The following is a 17,277-nucleotide window of genomic DNA, read 5'->3' as shown; positions in this document are numbered from 1 at the left end:
GCACGAATCCTATCCCATCTTCTACGTCAAACGTCAAACGTCTCGCGTCCCACGACCAATACCCAATTGAGTAAATTACCATTGGGTAAAAATTACCATTACAATTGGGTAAATTACCATAATACTTCTAAATTTCCATATTAGATCTCACGATCTCTATCCCACGCTCTTCGCATACTCCATATCGAAAATTCAATATCTAACATCCACTGTCCTATATCCATTTCTTCGTCCCACATTTCATATTTCCTATGTGTATCTTATCTCGCAACTGGCATTCCTAACTCGTATCTTTTTTCTCATTCCTCACATTTTATGTCTTCATACCGTATGCCATATTCCACATTCCATATTTAGCATCTTTAAGAAATATCTTCACACTTTCGCAGCGCATTACATTTATCCCACATTTAATTCCAAACCCATACTTCTTTCTTATTCCCCACATTTCGTCTCTCCATTCCATTCGCCATATGTCATATTCCCTTTCTCGTATTCCATATTCCGTATTCAGTATCTTTAAGAAATATCTTTACACCTTCGCAGCGCATTATATTTATCCCACATTTAATTCCAAACCCATACTTCTTCTTTATTCCCCACATTTCATCTCTCCATTCCGTACGTCATATTTCATATTCCCTTTTTCGTATTCCACATTCCATATTTAGTATCTCTAAGAAATATCTTTACACTTTCGCAGCACACTACGTTCGTTCCACATTTAACATTTCATATTCCTTATCTCCTACCCATATCCCATATCCACTGTATCGTATATTCCGAATCCTATAGATGCAAGCGAATTATTAAAGAAAATCGTTTCTCGAAACTCAATTCGTTTGCCTTTTCCTCTCGCTTGCTATACGTTTGATATTTCTGATGGACATTAACGCATGGTTTCGAGTCGTTTCCGTTAATGGAAGCTGCCTCGGGGCACACGATCGGTCGGCGTCTCCTGGCGCCTAGGAATTGCTAAATCAACGCCCGGGAAACGTTCGCGCGGCACCTGCCGAGGTCGAATAAGGCGACGCAGTCGTACCTGCCGACTATGATTCGTTAATTAGCGTGTAGGTTAGCCCGCGAGTCCGCATCGAGAGTTTCAGTTATAGGGGAAAAAACTCTGACTGCAGCGTCGCGCGCCAACATTAAATGGTCGCCGACAAAAGCGGCGTGTTAGCACCGTAATTACAGGCCACTGCGATTCCATTTTTGTCCGCGCTGCTTTTGCGAATTTATACGCTTTTATTGTTCGCCTGGGTTACCCTTCACCGACCAAAATTCCTCGTTTCTACGTTTGCGTGTCTTGCAACCCGCCTTCCTCTGTCTCTTTCATCGACAATTTTAAAGGACGTTGAATTTTGCGGCTCGTTTCACCATGAAATTTCCGATGAGAAAAGATCAGTGGACGAAGCTAAATGTCTCGTTCGGTTGCTTTCTTTTTTCTTTTTAACTCTTACGGCAGTTGCTTCAAACCTCCTGTTGATTCACAATTTGTTTAATCTTCACTGTGTAAACGCGAGTCTCTCCTATCTGAGTTACGATAAAACAAATGTCCTTTCCACCAAGAGTACGAGTAAGAGAAATCTGCACGGTGCGTGGTCATACTGGTCGCAGATTGTGCAATGCGAGCAGAACAAGCTGGCAATTATACATCTCGTATCGAATAGTAAATCCCTTTCCGTTTACGCGAGCAACCATAAAACGCGCAAAGGTTGAACTTGCCGCGCTAGGCGTCAGATTAGAATGGGCTTAACAGTGACTTTTGTCTCGGCAGGAAATCCAGCCAGTGAATCATCGTGTCACCTGGCTGCTATAAACGTCTGCCTATTTATAGGATGAAAAGAAAACCGACGTTCTTGGAGAACGTTGGTTCTCTGTATGGAAAAAACTCGGACTCACCGAGTGTGACACTTTATCCACCGTTTTCCGTATGTGAATCGTATCTGTTATCTGTGACTAGCAGTAGCTGATAGCAGGCGTTATGATACCTGCTCGTTTCGTTTACTGGAAGACTCTGGTAAATTTTAATCGTAGTGGCGGGAGACAAAATCTTGAGAATTTCCATTTAGCCACTTGTTTCAATTCCTATAGGTATCATCCTTTTGTATTATCCTGTCTTTCGCTTGTGCTGTGTACATTTACGTGAAATATTCGTCGGCGTGCCGGTACACGTATGTAAAAATATAAGTATCAATGATTTGAACGAATGATTTATTTCGCATGTTATTAAAATTAATACAATGACAGAGAAATATTTACAGAAGATCATAATAGCATCTACATGCGCGATACTTCTCATCATAATTGACCTCGAAATTAATAACATTACAATAATAGTGTAATAATAATAATAGTAATAATAATAGCAGTAGTAGTAATAATAATATTAATAATAATTGTAATGATAATAATAATAATAATAATAATAATAATAATAATAATAATAATAATATTGATAAATCGGAGAACAGGGCGCGCCCGAGTGAAAGGGTAGAGGAACGGCACGCCCTTCTGCGAGGGCCAACGATCGGACTAAAAAGCCACGAGAATAAAACGCGACACGCGGGATAATTAAATACGGTATTGGACAGAAAAGTAGACGGAAATAAATAACAACGCATTGGCCCAGAGAAATGGCAAACCGGCTCGCTTCGGATGCACGCCCTTTTTCTCTATCATCGTAGCAAAACTATATTACAGGTCTCTATGATTTTCTTTGATTCTCAGAGGCAATCGTGAAATCACGCAACACGCACTCTCACGCTCTTTCATTTGCTCATTGTGTTCATACTCTACGACAAGATATTATATTCGTGTCAGACGTCAGATATTCCCTGTGTCTCGTGTCGTGCGTTCGCGTATCTCGATAGTGTGCGTTTCGGAACTTCAAAGGACGAACGCCTCACACCGCGATAACAATTAGACTGCGGTTGTTTATACAAATTTATAACTTTACGAAGAGATCGAGAATGTTGGAATCGTAACAGAGATTTGTCCCGTCCATTAAATATTCTATAACAAGTACGATATATTGGTGGTTTCTTTTCTTTTTCTAATAAAAATTATAATTCAATACATAAAACATACAGACAGCGTTTAAATATTTATTTGCAATATTTCGTATATTTCACATCTTTCGGGAATAAAATATTTTACGATCTATGAGGAGGAAGATATCTGATAGTATGTACACGAAGGGGAAGCGAGAAGGACAACTGGATTAAGTGTTAAACTTGCCAAAAATGTATAAAAATCCGCAGTCTATTAACAATATTCGCGAAGTCGGAAAAGATTCGATTCCTCGATCTACGAGGAACTCGGTTACACGAAACAACGACGCAAAGCGATTCGGTCGATCGCGATTCCAAACGCATTTTCCATTTTCTATAGACATCATCGCTGCTGCTTCGTCGGATGGTTGTTTCGACATCGACGCGCGATTCTCGTCATTTCGATCGTGCGCTCGTCCCTCCTGCTCGAACGTTCTCGTTCCTCCATCTCTGTATAAATGTTTCTAAAGGCACTGTACGTTGAGAATTTTACCGCGATTTAAAGCGGCTAGTCAGAGGGTTAACGAACGAATTCGAACAAAAGCACGAGCAACTATATGACTAGTATTTACGGAACGTTCCCTTCTACCACGGAAGTGGAAGCTCCACGAGATTTTTTTTCAGCGTTCGTCCTCGTATTTCGTCTACGTGGATATGTATACATTATACATTTATGCGTTTCGTACTCGCAAACTTGCGCAGAATTGAAAAAATCGGGATTTCGCTCGACGAGAGCTATTGATCGTTTCATTTCTCGCAACGAAACTCGCCCTGGATATATATTTCAATGGCTAAAAAGACTCATTTAGTACTAACGGCAGTAGTTTCGCGATGTATCTTGAGTCATTGAGATGCGACAGATCCTAGATGTGTAGTAGGAGAAGAAAAGAGGCAGAAGGAAAAGCTTCTTCAAACGTCAACCTGTTAACCGAAGAAGGAACTCGAAAACGTAATTTCTCCATCTAGAAATCTCCTATCCCTTTACGTGTTGTTTCATTTTACTTAAGAATAAATATATCATTCGCGTCGTTTATCATTCGAAAGATCACAGAAGGAGCACGATGAGCTTATCTTTGTTAATTTTATCACTCTCGCGTCATTTTATGACGTAGCGTTTTAACATGCCATGGTTAAAAAAAAACTGGATCATGTTCGTCGATTTTCTGATTTAAATGTCACTTTATGGACTAAACAGAAGAATTATTAATACAAGCGGTGATTGGTTTTTAAGCAATCGTAAGCCCACGCATATATTTAACTTTCCGTTTCAGGATTCTAGGAGCATTTGATCAAACGTAACTCAGCTAACAGGTTCATTTTTGAGTGTTGCAGCGCGATATTTAGCAGGGCAGGTCGTTGTGATACGAGGCACCGATCTCCCTCGAGAGACGATATCGATCCAACGAGAAGAATTGGAGACGCCTAAAGCTAGTCTAGGCTCTCAATTTCGATCGATCGTCGGTACGATTGATTAAATCGTCCGTACGACTAAGGCACTCTATTCAGACTGGAGAGAGATTTCTTTGACTCGTTCACCCGACTCTTCTTGGAAGCATCGATTCGTTCTCTCACCACGCTCTTCCGTCGTGCACGCGTTCATTTTTCTTCCGGCGTAACGAGCCGTATTTCCGCGGAGAGAGATACGCTACTACGAACGGGACAAACAGAAGCAGGCACTACGAGTATGCGGTTAATGCTTGCGATAAGTCGCGTACAGCTCACTGCCTGTACACGCAGAAATATTCATACGCGAGATTCTACCCCGTGTATCTCGTACATTTCTATATCTACATGTACGCGTATGCTTCGTTTACGCTAGAGGACTTAACCCATCAAGAGCCACAGCGTTGCAATTTCTTTTTCCTTTGCAATTTACATTATAAAATTGTATCCCAGACTGCGGATGTTTACGCGGATTCATATTTTTCTCGACAGAATGAAAAAAATGATGGCATAGGTGGAGAATTGTTTTACTCTTTAAATATTCTAACGAGTACGATATTTTGAATATTTTATATGCTTTTGCCCATTGTGTGAATTCTACGTATCTTTGCATCTTTTACTCTGGAGGCTATCGCGAGTGAAATTTTCTTTTAATCTTATTGTTCTGTGTAACAAATAACAAAGCAATGTTATTACTTGTAACAATAGCAACCAATAACCTTTTTATTCTTAATTTTACTTTTTAAATTCAAAAACTTGAAAATTTAAAAGTAAAAACACATTCAATCCCGCTTCGTTATCTTTGTCGGTATCTTTATCTACAAAAGATGCGCCTATGGTAAGCCTTCATCTACGATAGCCTCTAAGAATTCAATTTCCCATAAAAGCATAAAAATCCACAGTCTAGCGAATACGATAGCGAATACCGTGGATTTAATAGATTTTTATATGCGTTACCTTTACTGCTCTATTTATTGTGCTTGGTCATTAATGGCTTAAGCGACTGGGACACGACTTCTCTTAAACGTATACGGTGAAGGCACCCAAGTTATCGGATTGAAATTTTAGCGAGATCCATGGAACGGAGCTCCAGGTAATTCGAGTTACTGTTATCACGACGATCTATACAGCGACTAATAATATTATGGCTAGGTTGGGCAAACTCGCCGCTCAACATCGAGCTGCTCGCGCGCCATTTTACTTTATACATGTTCGCTGTTACTCTAGAATTCCGAACAAAGTCTGACATATGCCTGACATTTATCCAGTTGCGTAACTATCGCAAGTGTCGACCCCGCGTGAAACGTTGTTGAGAGAAGAGGCGAGACAAGAGAAAACGAAACGAGATGAAGCAATCTTCCACTTTCGTATCGCGAGCAACTCGATGCATGGAACGCGTAAATCGCGTTTTTCTTTTTTTCGTTTTTTTTTTTTTTACTTTTTTCTATCTCACAGTTCAAAGGGACGGCCGGTCAGTCTATCGGTAATGGCAGACAACGAGCTGTCGATACGTTTCGCTTGAAACTCTTGCTGCCACCTTGAATCCAATCTACATGCAATAATTTATACAATTATTTGAGTACTCGGTGTAGAAAATTTCTGTGAATTTACTATATGTGTTATACGACTTTCCGAAATTTCGATAGTACTATAAAATGGAACACGAGTATTCCAATTATATTAGCAATTCGACCACGGAAATCGTGCCTCGTCGCAGTTCTAAGAAAATTTCAAAATGTATCATATAACCAGCACATAATAAATTCGTAAAAAGATCCTAGAAGTGCTCAAATACTTCCATAAACAACCGTACCACAATCAACTAATAAGCTCTTCCTTTTACTCTTGCGTTATGTACGATAAAACCTTCGAAACTCGAGTCACCGCGGTGGTCCGGTCGACCGCCGCTCTCTCGTAGAATCTCGGTCGTCCGAATTTATATACAACATGCGTCACGAGCGATCGGTACCCGCAAATTTTCTCGTTGTAATATTTACAGTTATCCCATAGCTTTCTGTTCTTTCGGCATACTTCTTCGACTATCGATGTCTCGCAACGCGCTCTCGAAACTACATTTACTGTACACCGTAACGTAATATGTACAAAGGATCCTGCTGCTGTCCATCGAGGACCCAGGACTCTGAAGCTGCTCGAGAAAGTCCTTCACGGACAGATCACGTGCTTACTCATCTACGAAGCTCCATGAACCTGAAATCGTCGAATCCGTGCTTGCACCGACTCGCATTGTACTTCGCTGTATCTGGTGTATCTGCCAGCTCTTACAGGTTCACGAATTACAACTAAATTTCCACCCCTTTCGCGAAGAGCTTCTAATCCAGTTTTACCATGGACTGTTGGCGGCGTGGAAGCTTTGCTGAACTTCGTGTTCGACGTTTCTGAGGAAAAACGGCTGAGAGCTTTGCTCACCACTCCGTTGCACTCTCTCGGCCAAACCCTCGTATGGTGCCTCTGTTCCCATCTGTCGGAAGGCGCTTCCGTAGCAGAGAATGGGAAACTGGCTCTGCCTTGACTCTTTCCGTATAAGATAAAATCCAACGAATCGTCTGAATAAATACTGCTTCGGTCGCTAGAGCTGTCTGTCGATATTTCTGAAACGGAATCGCTGCCACTGTCGCTGCATTGTTGCTCTTCGCCCAGGATGAATACCGGTGTGCATTTGAACACCTCTCCGGCTGGCATCGTGTGCGTGGCTGTCGCTCTTCTTTGCGTACTGCTTGTTACGTTTGAGGAAACTGTGGTACCGGATGACGGGACTGGCTCGATTATCATGATTTCTGTGCCGGAAAATTTCTGCGCCAGAGAATCCATATTCCTCTTAAAAGTGTCCCTGCGATCCGAGCTCAGTCCGAATCTAGTGGGTTTGGGCGACAGTTTTGATTTTGAATATATGTTCTCCGTGTGCGAGGAAATTGCTCTGTTTGCCGAAGGTTTCGTTTCCATGCCCTGACAAGCGTTCACCGCTTTTTGTTTCTCCGAGTCGTTCTTGGTCATGGATGATCCTGTCGTCGTCTGGTGTTCGGCGCTCGTGGTAGATTTGGAGAACGATTTTGTTTCCTGCGATGATTTATCTTGCATGGGAGACTGGTCCAACGCTGGGCAGCTGGATAAAGATAATGGTGGTTGAGGGTCGTCGAACGAGCCGAACCATGGGTGTTGCAAGCATTCCGTGACGGTCAAGCGTTCGCTGGAAAAGCAACGGATTAAGATTATCAATATGAAACGAACAAATAAGGATTCGATTAAAGTTTCGATCAAAATTTGTCGAATTTAAAATGTATGAATTTATCAGCTTTTTATCGGGGCAAGTAATCCGAGTTACAACGAGAACAATCTCCTTGCTTTTGTATCAAACCACGTACATAGTTGTATTTTCTTGTTCTTTTTTTCGATCTCACAATGTGTCCCATTCTGTACAAACCATCGCGATTTCACGAATGGTCGCCATTTCCGGCACAAGTCACGGGACGTCTTGACTCTGGTAACAGGCATCTACGTAGTTGCGTAACGCGCGTTTCGTAGGGATGGAAAGGGAACGAAAACGACGCATGTACATTCGACGATAAAACACACACGCTGGCAACGAGATAAGCCAACTTTCGCGTTGGAAGGGCGCGGATATTCCGGATGGAGACTTCCTTTCAGCTGTCCGACTGGTCGACGATAAGGAAATCTACGAGTTTTTCAGCGGAACTCGTTCGATGTGCCAACGTCCTTCTTCCCGTTTCGAAGAAAGTCGTCTCGATGGAATGTCGATCGTTTTGCTTCCACGTACGCGCGGATTCAGGAAGCCGAATGATCGAGTTTAAAGACTCTCGTCGTAGCTTCTAAACCTACAACCTCTCCTACACGATGAGATTTACCTCGAGGCATAACTTTGCACGAGATCTCGCGCGAAACGAACTGGGTATCGCGATACCTACCGACAATTACGAGTTTCGAGGCAGTGAAGTTTCCTTTTAACATTCTATACAGTTCCTCGCTAAAGTACCTATACGAACACTTGTAGAAACCCCTTACGAATATATTATGAGCGCTATAAATAGACCGCACATTTTTATGCAAATTCACTCTTTTATAAATCCGATTAAGCAAATAGAATCTAAGTGGAAATTGATGTCATCCATTGAACGTCGTATCAAATACTACATTGTCGTGCATTGCGTGGACTTTTGCAATTTCAAATTTCCTAACGCATACCAACTCGCAGTTTATAGTTATAACGAGATTCGACTATCATGGCTATATATTGGCATATTGTGAAACATAGTTACAGTATGCAGTCAAGAAAACTTTATGCATAAGTTTACGTTAAGTTCGTGGAAACTCGATATACCAAGTATGACCACGTTCTGACACGTTTCTTAAAATATTTCCACTAAGAACGGATTTTTGTAAAAAAAAAAAAAAAACACACAGTTACGTATACGTCTGATTCATTTTGAAAGTTAGGTCAGATGAAATGGGTGGCAATAGTTGTATCGACTGGATATGTATCGCGATAATTATTTCATCCGACGCGAATCTTGCCTCGAGGTAAATCATCGCTCAACGGCCGCTAAACTCGAGATCGTGTTATGAAAGAGACGAAGGAGTTCGCGTCTGACCTCGCGTTTATCGCTGGCGAAAAGGCGCCGGTGCCAGCGCCGCGACTTCGATGGAAGACTAAAGAGGTCGGCGGATAAGTATTATCGGAGAACGTGCTACTAAGAATTCCGGCACTGGTGAAAATAATGCCTTCGAGGAAGCGTGCCGCGCGACCTACCGAGAACGTTTACCGCTTACCGTTTACCTCGAAGCGAAAGAAGATAGGCCGCGTGGAGGCAGCGCGTGCATCTCGAGAACACTGTTAGTTAGGTCGAGTACGTTGGCATTATTTGGCTTCTAGGAACGAAAGCAATCGCGTTACGTTAGATCGCGACATTCCAACGACGATGCGCTGTCCGAGTCGACCGGTAACACGCTTTCCATCGGGGGACAGTCCAAAAAAGGGTCTGAATACCTTCGGAAGATACATCTGGTTGACCAAGATGAAATTTGCCATGTATCAAAGAGGCGAGATGATTCGTTTGAAATATACAATCTCATTCGACTCCCTATATAAAGGATACATCCGATCTTTCTTTACAATTGCAAATTACTCGTAAATTACCTGCTGTATGAAAAATGATTCAAAGAAGATTTGGATGGTCTCGAGCAATTTGCTGTAATTACTTTTCTACGGATGGCTATAATTTTCAATGGACTGGTCCGTTGCTACTTTTTTAAGAGATAACGTTAATTATTACGGAATAAAATTACAGTGAAATAAATGGGGGGGGGGGTGAAGGTATATTTGACGAGTCAACAAACTTCATCTCGATCAATCACGGCAGTCATTCGGAAGAATATTTCCAATAAATTTGTACAGCAAGGAACAGAGATACAGATACGCGGGAACATTCTCAAATAATTCGAACGGCCAGGAACGGATACGTAGACGTATCTCGTTAGTATACTTACTTTGGATCCTTGACCATTAGCTTGCGCATGAGATCGCGCGCTTCCTCGGACACGTCTTCGAACAGATCGTCGGGGAAATCTAGGCGACATCGGCTGATGTTGCAGAACGTTTCCTGCTTCGTGTCACCTCCGAACGGAGAACATCCCGTTAGCAACACATACAACAGAACTCCGATGGACCACATGTCTGTTGCCAGGCTGATCGGCTCATAGTTCAACACTTCTGGGGCTGAAACGATGGCGAGAGACGCGACTTGAGTGTGAAACCAGGAAAGGAAGCATCGAAAGGCACGCAACGAAGAACAGGTCGTGGGAATGCAATGGTTTGTGACGTTGCATTGTCCAACGACGGTTTCGTTCGAGTTGGCTGTGCGACCGTTAGACCCAAGTCAAAAGCGATAGCACAGAGTAATCGTAAATGGATGGCTCTTTGTCGATGATCGACGTAAAGCCACGCGTGTGGTTTTCCTGCCCGCTCAAAAAGTGGCTTACTCTGTCCAATTATGCAATAGGTCTGTTTCTCTAATGGAATTACGCGGTATGAAACGAGCCGCGGACTCGATTCACCGTGCGAATACTGGCTAGTGGCGACGAGAAATAGGGGAACCCGGAGCAACATGACGAATTGCTTGTAATTTCTAAATTCGAGGCCGCGTAATTCTCTTATCGGATAGAAGACAGACAAATTCAAGGTCCGCAACAGAATGAAAGACGTTATCGTACTTTAGGTTCCCCTACTTACGAGACCAACAAACAGACAGCGGAAAATTTCGAACGCTATCAACGATCCAGCGAGCCACGGTTTAACGCGAATTCTTTTTCCGTTGCTTGAGTCAGGATTACTCACCAACGTAATCGGGCGTGCCCAGAATCTCCCGTATGTCCGCGCCATGGCTGATGTACCGCGAGATACCAAAGTCGCAAAGCTTCACGTCACAGTCTGGGAACTCGCCAGTCAGGACCAGGTTTTGAGGCTGAAAGTAACGAACGAACAAGGTTAGAACTATAATTCGCCGTAATAGAAGTAAAACGAAGAAGTAAAATTACGCGATGAAAAAGAGAATTTTTCTCGAGACGGATGGTGGTCTCGCGACGACCAAGGCTTTCAAGAATCTCCACAGACCGCCAACGGAGACAAAAGAGCTCGTTATTTTCTTTCGTCGTTCCGTATAATTGCTTGCAGCTCGCGGACGCTCGGGAAGAAGATGGAACGATCATATTTTATCCCGGAGCAGCCGAAGCGTCCCCGATTAACCGTACGATGCGATCTACGCCCGAGACTTCGTGCTTCTCCAACGAGAACACCGTTTCGTACTTTACCCAGGCGACATTTACAGCGAGAATGAATTATTTAGAGCGATCTTGTCGCTACGATTGTCAACTAGCTAAGAGCGTTTGATGCCAGTGAAAGAAGGGCGCGCGAGGGAAACGCGTTCGCAGCAAAAATGGTCCAACGTACGGCACAGCGGGTGCTGGCGAACCGAGCAACGTGCATCGGAGTAGTTTTTTCCATCTGTCTTATCGTGATTTCAGCGATCATTACATGGCTTGTTCGTACGCGATGTCTTAACTTAATCGAAGCTATTTGATAAACGACAATTCGACGACGCATTTGTCACGTAATCGTGATAATTAATCGTAACCACCAACGAGCTCTCGTGCTTGCTTTTCCTTTTATTTGATCGGGTGAGTGCGATGGAATATACGACAGGGTTATTTCAGTCGGAAGGATATTTGAGTCAAGGTAAGTGTAATTTGCTTTGTAATTCGACGATTACGAATAATTGTTGTGCGATGTAGGGCAATTTATCTTTGTACACTATCGCTCGAAAGTCCGCATACTTGTTTCTTTGTCATCTTTTTTTTTTTTTTTTTTTTTTTTTTGACACAATTAAGGATAAGAGGATCGTTGTAATCATCTTGTTCTCTGCGAATCGCTACTAAACCTTGTTTCTAATTAATTTTCCAGTGATATCTACACTCCGATCAAATTCATGTAACATCAAAGTGTCCGGATACTTTTGGTAGCGTACGAATAATGCAGTTGAAACATCTGCTCGTAAAGGGAGCACGTTGGGTTACAGCCACTGCAGGTGTGTTTTTCCCAATGGGTACAAAAACGTAGTTACCGATCTACAGTTGAACGTTCCAATGAGTACGCACAGTGGTACTTAATTAAAAGTATCGAACAAAAGCTAATTCCCTGTACCTCGCCCGCTGACTAATCGGTGCAATTAATCGCCACACTCGAGTATTTCACGTGGCCATTTAATAAACTCGATAATGACGCTCCTTTGGACAGCGTTTAAAAGTTGAAACCGGTGACTCCTGAAAACATAATCGTCGCTCTAGCTAGGAGCTTGAAAAGCGTATTGTCGTTGACAATATATCGACAAAGGGAGCTTTCGTTCGTCCCCTTTCGTTCTTTTCGTCTCTCTTCCTCTCTTTATCGCTCTCTCTTTTGCCTAGAACCTCGGATCCTGTTTCCTTCTCTGTTGTCTCTTTCTTCGCGTACAGCAGTCAAGCGCATTGTTCGATTGTTTCGTGAGGAAAGAATTCTCTCGGAAAGAGGCGGGAAAAAACGATCGAGAAAGGGGCATGAATCGCTCGGCTAGGCCGCGCCACGACCTTTCTTATCGACGATCGTTTGCATTCGCGTATCGAGCCTTTCGGTGCCCGTTCGAACGAGACGCCCACGCATCCTCTTTCGCGCCTCTATTCGCTCGCGATTCCATCGCCTACGGTTTTCAGCCCGTGAGAGAATTATTTTAGAGAAACTGATAGGCTGGTAAGAAAAACGACGAAATTTGTGTCGATGATCTTTTTAAGTGACAATGTATTCTGGTAGATAAAAGCGAGGCTCGCGATACGGTGGTTTGTCCGTCACCATAAATCCTCCGCAAATTCGAATCGCAACATCCATTTTACGGAATCTTTGAATTTATGACGAAGAGAGGGACTCGTTGCGTTCTTTACAGTCTGGAAATTATTGAAACTTCTCGCAAAGAAACATTGATAGAACAAAGATGGAAGATAGCCGAACGAAAACGGGGAATTTTCGTTAGACCAACTTTTCCATCCATTGGATAATCTGCATGAGCTTTAACTCTGAGAAATATCTCGGAGACGAGTCGCCAGAGCAAGGACAGCGAATTGACACCTGCGGAGAAACTCTGGTAACGCGTAGCGTGACAGAAACGTTTAAGGAAAAGCTTTTTCTTCCCGCTGCGATGTTCTAAACATTATCGTCGCGAGTCTTCGTCAACGTTCTACGAAACAGTGCCCGTCGCGACCAACAGCGTATAGAAGCGATTGCAAAAGTCCTCGATCGTCTCGCTTCGTGGAATACCACGTCGGTTAGAATATTCCTCCTCGCTCCTGCAGCGATTCACCTTCGAAGCTTTGATCGAGAAGAAAGATAGACGAAGAAAATTGGTAAAACACGCGAGGGGGGACGAGAAGACCAAGAAGGAACGATGGCGTGCACGCTCGTTCCGCTCGAGGATTCAGTTTGCGCGTTACGTTTCGTTATACCGAGTTACGAGTTGAACGTGACCGGACTGCGTCGCACGATGCTTGAAAAGTGCTCCTGTAAAGTCGAGGTCGTGGGACGTTTTGTTCGTGTGGCCCCTTTTGCTTTCGACACTCGTGCACTTCGTCCACCGAGTCCTATCAATGCGTTTTACTCTGCTGCTTCTCGTTTCTTGCTTCTTCGTATCGCGAGCGCTCGAATTTGCTCTTTAACGCTTTATATCGTGAAACTTTATAATACCATCGTCGGAAAAACGTCGCTGAGACTTAGAACCCTCGTATTAATCGCGATTACTATGCATTTCGATTCTGCGTATGCATCAGCCACGTCCAGATAAATCTAAAAAATATTCTTCAAGTATCTCGTAGCCGTATTGCATCGTATCTACCAGCGTATCTACTCATGTTCGCAATAGTTTCTTCGGGAAATGGTTCTTCGCGAACATGTTCGCGAGCACCGATGGAAACGCAGCTTTAGAACGAGACGAACGCTCTTGTCCAGAGCGGATCATTCGGAGTGAGAATCTGGCAAGCGTGTTTGGCAACGGGCTCGTCCGAGTCCCGGAAGTCGTTCAATAAGGAACAAAGACATTTCCATAATTAGCCATTACGGAGTTCCTGCGTCATTCGAGTTTCGCGAACGTTCTTCGCCGCAACCGATGTAGGCGTCGCGATCGATTACCACGAATATTATTAACAAGCGCGTATTCTCCTTGGCAAATAGGATAATCGCTTCTTGATCGTTTCCTCGTCGAACCGAAGAACGGTCTGGATCGAGCCAGTTTAAATCGTACGGATATTGCATTTCTGATTCGACGAACGAATGCTCGTTTACGGCGTTCGTTTCTAAATTTTACGAGAACGAGTGAGGCGCGGTCGCTCGCTCGCTCGGTTCAAAACGCCGCGTTACGTGCGATGTATCGATCGAGCGTGTCTAGGAAAGTGTAACAGGTGAGCCGGTTCTCGGAGCTCGGTCTGTCGGATGTCGTCGTTTAACGTAACACAGAGAGCGATCGTAAAAACTGCAGGAAGGACGCAAACCATTAAGTCAGGGTTATCTACCTTTTCGAGAGAAAAACGTCGCTGCGGGTAATTCTCACGATGCCTCGGCGCATCTGCGATCGTTCTCTCTTGGCGTTGCATGGTCGAGGTCGACGATCGAATTTTCTCGATTAAAACTCGGCGGAGGATCGGAATGCGAAGCACGCGAAAGCGTCTGCGCCAAGTTGCAAGGCTTTTTAGCCAACGGACAACGAATTTATGAGGATCTGTCTCTCGCGTTCATTGAAACTTCCGGCGGTTGAGAAAAGGGGGAAGCGACCCTACGCTCTGCGGCCAGACGCGAGAACACGCGTGTGCGTGTTCCATGTACGTGTTGGTCGACGTGAATGCAACACGCGCTGTACGAGGGAACGAGTTACGAGAAAGAATACATTAACCCTGCTGTTCTCCTCGAGTCTGTACGAAGTGAAATGCGTGTTATATTTTGATAGATATTATTAGAATATAGATAGTTTTTAAACGCTTAGGTTCAATAAACCTCGATATTCCATGAGCTCGTATTTCGCTTATTGTAACGTTTACGAAGATGAATATTTCTGCCGCATACTAATTTTCAAATATACCTTTGCAAGCAAATATACTGTAACATCACGGATGTGATGGACAGCGTTGATAAAATTTCTTGTGTCTTTGAATAATTTCCAAGAAATAGCCGAATTACATCGTGGAAGCTGATATTAACATTTACATTTAAAAGAATTTAAATTTCATTTTATATAAAAGTATCTTCGATTTTACCAACGAAATATCGCTTCCCGGACTATACTATGCAATGGAACGATCTCTCAATGCACGTTGAGCGTATCTGAATCGGGTTACCAATGATCCCAACAATACTCGTCTGGAATCTGAGTCATTTTGCAAAATCGATTCCACGCGAACGTAATTATATACTGTACGCTACGAACATGCCGATCGAAGCACAAATTTTATCGTTGCTCTATATGGTTAGAAGAATCTTGGTTGCATGATAGAAGCATGTAGAAAAGGGAGAAAAGAGAGATGATCGGTCAGTCGCTTTTCCTTCGACGTATGAAATATCGCTGGTCTTTTTTCCTTAACTCGTATCGCGTTCGCTCGGAACGCGCCGTCTACGGGGCGGAGCTCGGTTATCCCATTAAGAGGCCGATGAATCGATTTCATCGAACGCGGCGTTCTGCCTAATGAACGAACCGCTTCGACGCTTGGCGCGCATCGATCGAGGGAACGCGAGCCACTGACCATGGCAGAAATGGAATTCTCGGTACAAGCTCGCTCCTCCGACTATCAAGGCTAGACCCCGAGAGTTCATTGATGAATCTCTCCCTTTCTCTTCGGAGGTCGATCGCCTCTCTTCCGTAGAAAATCCGTCGAAAAATCGATTCGCCAGAAAGCCTAGAATAACGAACGTTCGATAGAGAATATACAAGGTTCGGGCTGTCGCGAGAACGTACCAATTTCAAACAACGCGATTATCGGAGATCGAAGGCAAATAGAGAAGTAGACGGTCTATGGCGCCAGTTTAGATATCGCGTTTATTATTGCATGCCTGTCGAGATCGTTCAACCGCTCGTTTCCACGAGTTCGAAAGAGCTATGACATTCCGCGAACGGGAACGCGAACGATCGAACGATAGGATTGACGTGGGTAGAAAAGTTGTACGCGTTGATAGTCGAAATTGATCCTTTCACTTTTGATTAACCCAGCTGCTATTTTTTTTAGTTACGATCTCGCCTCTCGTTTCAACCGAGAAAAGCAGTTTTTATATTCCGCAATATCTTTAACGTGAAATTCCAGCGACAAACGACACGTATTAATTAATAACTTTCTTCTTTTCTCTAAACGTAAGAGATTTTTTAACGATAAAAAAACATACTTGGGTGAAAACGAGGACGCGTTACAATAACCGTACCGTAAAGCTTAAAGACGACTTGGCCTTATATAGATTTTGTGTCCATTGATTAACACGTATGGCAGACTTTAAAATAGAGAATACAAAGTGACGTCTCTGTTAATCTGTCTCGAGTAGACGTTCATTGTCGCTAATTAATCTATTCCGCGTTAATTGTAATATTGCTTCAAAACTTTGCATCAATTACAAACTTCTATTAATTGACTATCAGTGCGTTATCATTAAGACGAGCGTCATACCATTATCGTTCTAGCCTCTTAAACACGAGGAGAACAATTTTCAAGAAATTCAGATAGCCCGTACGACTTGCGAATGAAAGACTGAAAGGCTTAACGCTATGACGGAGGCGTTTCGTGCCCCTTGGTTGCGATTATCAACCGCGAGAAACCTATCGAGCGCGAGCGTGATTTTCCAGCGGCGTGAAACTGGCTTCGACGTCCCGGCGCCTGAAACCTCGTGGACGCCGGCCAACGAGGCCTCTTGGAATCGAGCCAAAGAATTCGCCTGCATTTTTCCATTCATAAACGCGAGATCTATATTTGGGTCAGGCATATCGCGCGAATTCGTGGCACGGCGATATTTTAAGATGAACCGCAGTGGATGGTGCACGGCCTCCGCGCGTGAGTTCGCCGAGTTCGAAGCGCCATCGAAGCGAGAGCGATGACTTTTCGAAAAGCGAACGCGTCGAAACGGAAAGTTTCAAAACTGGAGTGCGCCGTTTTTCCTTTCGAAACGGGCGCGGTCGTTTCTATTCGGCCACGCTCTCGCGATCTCGAA

General features: G+C 43.5%; 1 protein-coding gene across 1 annotated transcript in view; it reads right to left on the bottom strand.

Moving 5' to 3' along the window:
• Window positions 1–2,197: 2,197 nt before the first annotated feature.
• LOC117154685 (uncharacterized) overlaps window positions 2,198–17,277 on the bottom strand; it is a 64,014-nt gene continuing 48,934 nt past the window's right edge. The window contains exons 4-6 of the mRNA XM_033329892.2: window positions 10,864–10,990; window positions 10,017–10,245; window positions 2,198–7,701 (exon numbers count right to left, since the gene is read on the bottom strand). Coding sequence (XP_033185783.1) covers window positions 6,687–7,701; window positions 10,017–10,245; window positions 10,864–10,990 — 1,371 coding nt within the window. The 3' untranslated portion in view covers window positions 2,198–6,686. The remainder of the gene's footprint in view (window positions 7,702–10,016; window positions 10,246–10,863; window positions 10,991–17,277) is intronic.

This window comes from Bombus vancouverensis, chromosome 11 (assembly GCF_051014615.1).
Source record: "Bombus vancouverensis nearcticus chromosome 11, iyBomVanc1_principal, whole genome shotgun sequence".
NCBI classification, from domain to species: Eukaryota; Metazoa; Arthropoda; class Insecta; order Hymenoptera; family Apidae; genus Bombus; species Bombus vancouverensis.
Note: the sequence above shows the minus strand (reverse complement) of the source record. Positions and strands in the feature narration are given on the sequence as shown.